General features: G+C 37.7%; 1 protein-coding gene across 4 annotated transcripts in view; it reads right to left on the bottom strand.

Moving 5' to 3' along the window:
- Positions 1 to 1,661: 1,661 nt before the first annotated feature.
- The window catches only part of arvcfb (ARVCF delta catenin family member b), a 309,702-nt gene continuing 301,564 nt past the window's right edge, over positions 1,662 to 9,799 (bottom strand). For all 4 annotated transcript variants that reach the window (XM_084729087.1, XM_084729088.1, XM_084729089.1 and 1 more), the window contains 2 exons: positions 9,687 to 9,799; positions 1,662 to 4,774 (listed from right to left, as the gene is read on the bottom strand). In XM_084729087.1, the coding sequence (XP_084585213.1) occupies positions 9,698 to 9,799 (102 nt within the window). In that variant the 3' untranslated portion in view covers positions 1,662 to 4,774; positions 9,687 to 9,697. The remainder of the gene's footprint in view (positions 4,775 to 9,686) is intronic.

Genomic DNA, 9,799 nt, shown 5'->3' with positions numbered 1-9,799 from the left:
ATAAAAGCAATGTAACATTTCACTAAATACACCAGTGAAAATACAGTTTTGTTTATCAAGTAACTTAAATTGTGGCATAAAGTTTTGCTACATCCATTTCTGTAAACAATACCTTTTTCATAGCAGCTGTACATGAAATATTAGGATAAACACAAGTGTTACCATTGATACTAACTAAGGTCCCAAACCATTTAGAGTAGCAGAGCCTTTCTAGTGAAAAAACATGCACAATAGCAGTAACAGTAATTAATGTGATAATTATTTTCACGAACCCTTATAAAAATGCTGATCACAAAAGAGCCCAAAGTTTTCGACAGTCCAAAACCCAAAGACTCCTGGTTTACTATCATACATGATGAAGAAAAGCAACAAGTCCTTACATTTAAGAAACTACACTCTGCAAATGTTTGACATTTTTGCTTGAAATATGACTGAAATGCTTTATTGATTATCAAAATAGTTGGAAACTCTTTTTTTTTTTTGATCAGCTCATTGATAAATCACCTAATCGCTGCAGTTCTACACAACAGCAGCACTACAATTCTGTTTTAGCTGAATGGAACAGAACCTTAATTAGTATCATTATTAACACCTGTGTTAACCAGACGATTTCATGTCAATATGGCTGAACCGAGCCGTCGTTAGGGTTATTAGCTCCACCTGTGCTGCTGCTGCTTTGACACAACTACATGTCAGCTGTTAAAAGGATCTGCACAGGGGATAAAGAATAGTGTTTATTAATATCACAGTGTTTAAGAGCAGTAACTACTTTGTCTTTTAAAGGTCAAACATTACAACTCCAAGTTTAGACTCATCCTACATTTACGCCCACATATGCATACAGTCATCCATTTTTATAACTAATAACTTTATCATTACAGTGAAGGTTGAGGTGGCTTTTAAAGCCATTTTTCAACATGCACTCTCTCTTGTATATGACTTCCTTTCATAAGGATTTTAGAACAACATTTTGTCAGGTGGTCCCTATAATTCCTTCTTTCATGACTATTGTCTTGTTCAAGAATAATCCAGCAGGGCTAATGCTTAACAACACTCAGACCTGAACCTGGTTCACTGATGCCACCCCATTTACTCATTTGTATATGCTTCATCACAGCAGATGATTTGTCCTACACCTCAAATATCTCCAGTGTGGCAGACCAATACAGAACATCAAAAACTGAGAGCTATTCATCTAAATGCTAACAAGTATTGTCTCATCTACCTCTGGTCGCATACAATCATGCAGACAGCTTTTGGTTTAATTTGTGCAGATTTTTAGGTATGCATTTCTCAGACTCATGTTTCCACCCCAATACAATAGAGGTGAACTGGAGAAAAAATTAAATGAAAAAATTCTACAATGGCATCTTTTTCCAGGAACAGTGTCCTCCCCATTACTCTGGATAATCCAAAGTCAAATGACTATTTCCTTGGTAAAAAAAAAAAAAAAAAAAAAGTAATTCCAATGTAAAGCGTTTGCTGTGAGCGCCACAAGTGAAATTCCATTTTTGTAATTTAGTGAGCTGACCCGTTAAAATTCTGGGATGGGTTGTGGTGAGCATTATAGCCTTTAGGGCGTGCTATCATGACTTAAGCACCTGACACTTACTGGAAAGTAATAATATGGTGTAAAATAAGACACAGAGCCAAGCAAGACCTTCTTTCCAGGCATGATTTATTGAAAACACACCAAATTTATACTCTACAAACCAGTATTTTTCCGTTATGTTTAACAAGCGTAATATTTGCCTCTGGGTATTAGTAAAATTAACATAATACATTCTGTCACTGTGGCATCGCTTCTGCTCGCTACGAAAGCATTAACAACTTTACTCCTCTAGGAAATCAAAACCATTTTCTCGAATGACTCTATCTTTTTAAAAGTTTATAATACAACGTAATACAAGGCAGAAACCCACCAACAGTCTAAACTACTCAGGATTGAGGGGGGGGGGGGGGGGGGGCAGTGGGGTGGAAGGGGATGGGGGTGCAGGATGAATGAATGAGTGAGCTGATTGGAGGAAAGAAGGGAGGGGAGGGTGACACGGGAGGAGAAAAGGGAAGAGGCGAACAGACAGGATGGAGAGATGACAGTCGAATAGGGGAGGAATAAAGTTATATAAAACACACTTATCTTTATCTACCATGGAAAAGGTTAAGGCACATGATAGGTACAAACACATCTGCTACTGAGTGTTACAGTTACTTTTATTTTGACGGTCTTGAATCAGTTATATCTACACAGGTAGGTTCGTTTGATTCGATGTGTGTCCGCGTCCTGCATCGATTCTACAGCACAGTTGCTTGGCTCTTTATTTTGTAAATGTTACACCGCACATCCACAAAACCAAAAACCCCCTTTTTTTTAATGAATGCATGTAAATACAACTCCAGATCCTTTGGTTGTGGTACTGCTGGGCGCAGTCAGGAACAGACAGTCATATGGGTCTTTGTTGCAAGGGTTCAGTATCGTCCAATGAAAGCACACACTTCTGAGGACACACGAAAGGGATGCTGGGTATTCTTATAAGTTTTTTTTAACCTCTGAAATTAAAATTTATACAGTATGTTTTTTTGTAGTTTATTGATTTTTACCACAACGTACATCTTTGTAAACACTGTGTAAAATATGCAAGCTTTATAAAGTCACATACGTCACAAAGAAAAATCAGACTTCAATGCAGGCACATGCCGTTCGCCTTGATGACGCGTGAGTGATACCAACTTCTCTTTTCCGTCTCCTGTCCGCAGCGCATCAGGAGACAGAGGCTGCAGAGGAGACTGGATTTTGTCTCACCAAGCGAGAGAAAAATGGCAATATGATTCAATATCTCTCTGCTTTTCTGCATCACAACTGCCCACCCTAATATGTTGTAAAAATATATACTATATGACCAAACTTGGATGTTTTGTTTTGTACAGTGTGATGCTTTTATTTTTCCTTGAACATCCAGATCCACTCGTTCCACCAGCACTCTCTTCCTGCACATGAATGAATTAGTTAATATCCAAATGACACCACAAAAAAACTGGCACTTGGAAAGAATAGAATATAAACATCTGTACAGTTTTTCTTCATGCTCACGACTGAATATTTCTCTTTAAGATGCACTGGTGAAGGAGGGTTCAGGGTTGGCGGTAACTTCTGAATGCATCGGGAAGAAAAAATATGAAAGGATTTTTTATTAACAATGCCATCTCTTGTCTATCCCATCACCTCTGTCTGACCTCTGACCCCTTGGCCCCTCCGGAGTGTCTTTTTTTTTTGAAGGTGCAGGGGTCGTCAGACAACAATTAATTCATCGCCTTTAGAAAGAACACTGCAGATAAACTTTTTTTCTGTAACTTTTTTCCTGACAAATACAAAATATAAATAGGTGATCGTCGGCGTAACTCGACAATATTTGACACACATTTAAGTTATGTGGTTATTTCTTGTTTACAAACATGGTGAGCCTTTATCAAATGAGATGTGCTTTCCAAACAATGTGATATTAATATACAACTAAGAAGTCGGAAGTTTTTTGTTGTTTTTTTTCCTTCATTTTTCCGTTTTTTTCCTTTTGATCCTAATATACATTTATATAAAACCCAACAAAAATAAAAAATGCTTTTAGATCTATCCTTTCAACAAGAGAACAATCTTCTGCCTCTCTTTTCAAAAACACAAATCATTTATAAACAAAATGCCGTATATCCTCTTTAATACACATCATTGACAAAGAGCAACCAGCCAGAAAACTCGTGAAACTGCGTCGCTGCACAACCTGAGTGGTTACACAAGTAACCACAGCTCTGTGAGTGAGGGTCAACATGCCCGTCGGCTCATACATGTCGACCACAATGAAACAAAAAAGTTTTGTTTCCGTTTTAGCTTACTTTTGCGATGCAGTGTGAACAGAAACTGTGATTCCATCTGATGCACACACCATGTCACTTTCCTCTCTCCAGACAACACGACTTGCAGACTCCTCACTTTATAAAATGGACATCAATCACCTTGTTTGATTTCAAAGCATCTCAGTGCACTTCTTTTTTTTTCTTTTTTTGAAAAAACACAGTGAACCAAATGGATTGCAAGTCTATGAGAGCAGGCTGCTGGGAATTGTACATGTTTGTCCACTATGCTACAGCTCTTCTCAGGCTCGGTTTCTCTCCTTTTTTTTTCCTTTTCCTTTCACGTGTCCGCCCCCAGCAATCTGAAAACAAACATTCAGTGACCTTCAAATGTCCATTCCTGTTCACATCAAAATACCAAAGCTTGTCAACAAACTGAAAGAAAAATTCTCCAAAAGCCACGAATTTGAGGCTTGAACTTCTTCCAGTTGTGAAAACCAAAATGTAAAAACATCCTCTTCCCATTTCCTCTCCTGCAGATTTCCTTCCAACACATTCCTTTTCCATTCACTTCCTTTACCGACCTTCATTTATCCGTTCCTTCAGCAGCACCGGCCTCTGTCCATTTCTCGTCACCGGCAGAGCTCAACAAGAGTCAACACTGTAAAATTCACATGATGTCCAGTGGGAATGTGGATATGTGAAAGTAGTAGGAGTAGTCTCTTTTTATTCTTTTCTTATTTTTTTTTTTCTGAAAAGCATGAGAACGCTGGCTGCCGCTGGGTAGTCGCTGTTGTGATCATTATTTTTTATTTTTTTTAAATCCTCTTCTCTGTACAAAGTCCAACTCCAAAGATGAGTTCCATGTGAAATGGCAGTGGTGATATGAGAGATCCTCCTCTAGCCGGGGCGTCGCACTGTCGTTATTTTAAGCCTGAAGCACGTGGACAAGAAAGAAAAATATTAGAAGAATTACACGTACAGTTTGAAATCACAATAAATGAAGAGTGTCAGTCAAATGCCAAATATTACAACCATCATGATAAATAATAACTTCTATACAGTGATCTAAAGAATGAGGTGCCATTATTCTATGATTTTTGTTACTGTCAACAAATTCCATTTAAAGACCAAATCCAGCAATTAGTTAGTCCATATGTCAATACTTCTTTTCTGACTAAAGATGTTAATCTATCAAGCTGCACTAATCAATATTTTTATATTAACAACAGAATAAATGTGAAGGAAGCAACTTTTAGGCAACTGAACCCTCTTAGTTCAGTCTCGCTGTTCTCATCGACCCTCTGGCCCAGTATTCAAAAACCTGAATAGTCCCCCCAGAAAAATGTCCCAGGTGACTGAAAGCCCATTTAGAAAGACAAATGCCCATTGCTCTAAAAATACACAATGCAATCGCTAACCTTAACCCTAACCCAACCTGTGTGATGGGGGCGCATGGACAGAGCTGGCAGAGAGTGTGTGTGTTTTTGGGGCAGTGGGCCATCGGAGCAGAGGGCGTTTGTTTTCAGGATAATGGGCTTTCGGTTCAATTTCGGACATTTTTCAGACTATTGAGGTTTCAGAATAATGGGCAGCCAGAACAACGATCAGTTCCCACAGATACTTAGTGAATAGCTGGTGAACATATTGGAGCATTTAGCTGCTATAAAGCCACATATTTCCCTCTGGAGTTGGTGGTGATGAAAACTAAAAAGAGACTGTGTCTTGTATTTACAATCGCCAGGTGGCCAGAGACAAGAGTTCAAATGAATATTAATGATGCTCCGTGTTTGCTGGAGATGTAAATAAGCAACTGTTTGCTAACAAATTAATTTTTGAAGCCATAATATGTTGAATGTGATGTTTACTGGACAAACAGTTAGTGAGGTTGTTGAAGCACGTCCACCCTCAGATGGCTGAGGTAGGCTAGACTTGATATTTGCATTCATGATTCTTTTATTGACAGTTAACACCCCACCTCTTTAAGTCGCTATCACTCTTAATATCTCAAACATTACTCAAAGGATGATGAATAGTGCATTTACTGAGGTCTATTTTCAGGAGTACGACAATATATATCAATAAATACTGTAGTGGGATCAATACATCAGTGTTGTTTTGGTCTTTTCATGGGAATTGTTGACAATAAGAAATATGAACAATATCATCAACCTTTCCTTAAATATTTCATACTATAATGTATGTTTTTAAAGTAGGAACCACACTTAGCAATTAATGGATGAATAGTTGCTTTAGAATAAAACTCTTCAGATGAGCTTTCAGACACCAATCAGCTGGCATTATGACAGCACTTTTTAAATCACATCAAAGTCAACAAATGCTTCGATGATGGGATTCCAGATGGCAAATGGAGGCAAGAAACAGCAAAGCAGATGCTTTATGTGTTGGATAAAATCCTGCATGTGCTAAAAAAAATCAAGTGAAAATTACTTACCTGATGGTTCCTTAATATTACCTACAACATAGTTTTTTCCCCTAAAGTGTTCAAATTACCATGACTACCACAAATCAAACCACTTTATCTCTCGGAAAATCAACACGTGATGTAAATCCTATGATAATGGAATGGATATAGATGAAAGGATTGAGTGGATGGCCACTGGCAAAGACGACTGAGATAAGAGGATGAGGATGAGGAAGACAGTGAGGTCTGACAAGAGGCCTCTGGCAGAGGAGAGGACAAACAGCGGTGAGGAGGAGGAGGAGGAGGCAGGAGGAGATAAATCCTGCTGATAGAGTAATGACAACTACTGAAGCTCACCCAGATCAGCTTGCAGCTTTACAGAAGTCATGTAGTGGGACATAAAGTAGTGGGTCAGGTTTGGGAATTCAGTCAAACAACATGAGGCAAGCAGTCACTAATCCACTGCAAATAAAATATGTACAATACAGGTTTTAGGATGTTAGTAATTCAGATTTCTTCCCTTGTGACTCATAACACTTGGTTGCCTTACAACCAAGGTGCATGGACATGAAACGCTGAAAAAATGTTGAGAAAACTCATAACTTTACTAAATTGTTGAGATCAAATTGAAACTTTTAATTTTTGAAATAAACTAAAACAAGTTTTGCCAACCTACAATATTCAGTTGAGATAGTTTACTTTTTTTCTTTAATAAACTAGAATCTTTGAGTTTTAGAAACCCCCAAAAATTCACTGTGAGAGCTCTGAGCCAAATTTGTCAGCTGTCTCTTGAAATGGTTGCACCTGAAAATATTACATTATTAACCATTACTCACTTTCACTTGAACTAGTTTACCAATTTTTAAATGTATTTCTTATTTCTAAAATTTAATATTTAGGTTCTTGTAACAATAAAAGTAAATTATCTCAACAAAAGACTATAGATTGGCAGAACTTGTTTTAGTTTATTTCCAAAGATACGGGTTTGAGTTTGAGTCAAAACTAAAACATTTAGTGACGACAGATGCCTTGAATGTTTTTTTTTACAGTGTAGCTCTATCCTCTCAAACTGATAAAAGCTTTCCGCTGAAACAGATTTGATTCTCCTCTAAAATAAAGACATTTAGGAAAACTCTCAACCACAGAGAGAAGCTGAATTTCTCTCTTTCCATACTTACATGGAAATATGACAATCTAAATTACATAAGAGGCCCCTTAGTGATCATTTATACCATGAATTCTAGCACGAAATAGTCAAATGAACCACTTCAGACCTCAAAATGTATGTAAACTGAATTCATGTGTGAGCTCACCCTCCATTACATCTCTCTGTGGACATATTATGTGTGTGCGCACAATATATGTGTTGGCTTCCATTATCAAGTTATCAACTTACATGAATTATTTATCTCGTCATCTTGCTTTGACCGAAGAAATGATATGTGTGATGAATGTAGACAGAGAGGAGATTCTGTATGTGAGCGCGCACATCTTTTCCTTCCTCCCTACTGCCTTTCATTAAAGGATAACGGAGTCCCTCGAGGATCCATCTGAAGTGCGGAAGAATGATTCTGCTTTATCATTTGCCACCAATTTCAGCAAAGGCTGCCAGGGGAAGCGGTGAGTTAAGCTCGGCGTTCATTCCAATCAGACAGGTGGTCCTGAATTGTAAACAGAGACCAGAGCCTGTTGACTTTCTACGTGTATTACAAAGCGGCGAAGGGTTGGAGAAATTACAAGGAAAACAAATGGTTGTTACATTTTAATGTAATCCTGCTTGGCTGCTTAACTCACATACTTGTTAGTATTTTCACAATGTATTTTTTCGCTTTCAATGTTACGACCTTCTCAGATGAGGACGGACTAACATATTTGGCAAACGATGCTATCTTGGTTGGGGTAGCTGTAATATAATAGTATGACAGAGACAAAATGTGACCCTAAACTTTGACGGCAATGAGGACCAGCTTAAATAACATACAGTGGATGTGCCATCAGAATTTTAAACTTCACTGTAAGTCTAAGGCACACAAAATGGATCATTTTTTCTTTTTTTTAATTAAAAACCTTCACACATTACTTGCACAGAAACAAGTGCCTGGTTTTGCTAAAAGCCAAATTTCAGGCAGAACAATGAAGACTGAACTGAACTGGGTCTTGAATGAGCACTCACTTTTTTAAAGCAGCCTTGTTATTTTTATACTATAATTAACAGACATTATATTGGAAAAAGCAGTGAAGTATTGATGCTTTTGACAACATTAGGATGCAGAAGTCATTAACCAATCATTTCTTAACCTGTAATCCCACAAACCCTAGTTAGCTATTGATGTGCTGCTTGGCTCTCAAACAAAGCTGTCACAATATGGCTTACAAATCATAACTATTCCACAATAAACTATATATATCTCATAACACATTTCTCTAAAATAACATACCATAATTTTCATATAGTGACGACCTTATAAAATATGATGCATTGCTGTATACCTCTATTGACAATATTGTAGGGATTACTATTGGTGCTTTCACAAAATATTCAGAAAATTGCATCACTTTACTCTAATGCAGCCTTTAAAACCAGGAAAAGACAACACTTATGTCACAGCATAATATAACGAGATCCAAAATCTAAGATGATATTTAGTCGCATATTGTGATATCAATATAAAATCAAGTATTGTCCAGTCTGACATTGGAAATAAGACTTCGTTACTGCTATGGGAAGTAAGCAAGTTAGATAGACATGCTTACAACTGAAGCTTAGGTCAGCAGGTAAACACCACCTTCTGCCTTTGTGGTTTTGGTTTTAAAAAAGCCAGGAAAACACCCAACACACTACAAACTCTTTAAATGTAAAGTATCACTCTTACTACAGCACCATGCAAACCGCTTCAGTGTTCTTCTGTGCCTAGTTACTGTTTCTACGGCTTTGACTGAACAGTCATTGTTCAAGGGAGGAATTTAGCAAACGATATAATAAAGTATAACAAAATTAGACATAGTTAAATTAAAATACACCCTGGGATACTGGTATGAACAAGCTGCGTATTTGAAGCTTTCTCTTTTGATAATAACACGGTCATTCAATTTCTTCGAGCACCATATTTCCCTCAATCTATACATGCAGGTGTGTGCAACATAAATGTGAAGAATGTCAATATGTACACAATGTTCGTACATTCTACATAAGTTTCAAACAAGCTGCAAGTGAATTGTGTAAATCTGCATTAAAAGAACAAGATGACTCGTCCAGCTGACTGCTCTGGGTGCAGGGTGACAGCAGGTCTACATGGTACAGTGCGAGGAGGTTGAGAGGAACACAGGCGGAAACGATGAACAAACGGGATGAAAAAGGACACAGTCCAACTCAAAAGGTGAAGGTCGTTATTTTAGTTGTGCTTTTATTTTTCAGACCTACCATGCATGCATTTAGACCCAGGAGTCAACAGGCTGGGGCTTAACATCACAAGCGTCCACCAGACTGACCGCAGGCCTGTTACTCCTTATATAGTGTTTCCTATTTGTGTCATT

This window comes from Lutjanus erythropterus, chromosome 10 (genome assembly GCF_056507025.1).
Source record: "Lutjanus erythropterus isolate fLutEry1 chromosome 10, fLutEry1.hap2, whole genome shotgun sequence".
NCBI classification, from domain to species: domain Eukaryota; kingdom Metazoa; phylum Chordata; class Actinopteri; order Lutjaniformes; family Lutjanidae; genus Lutjanus; species Lutjanus erythropterus.
This window is presented reverse-complemented; position numbering and strand designations above follow the sequence as displayed.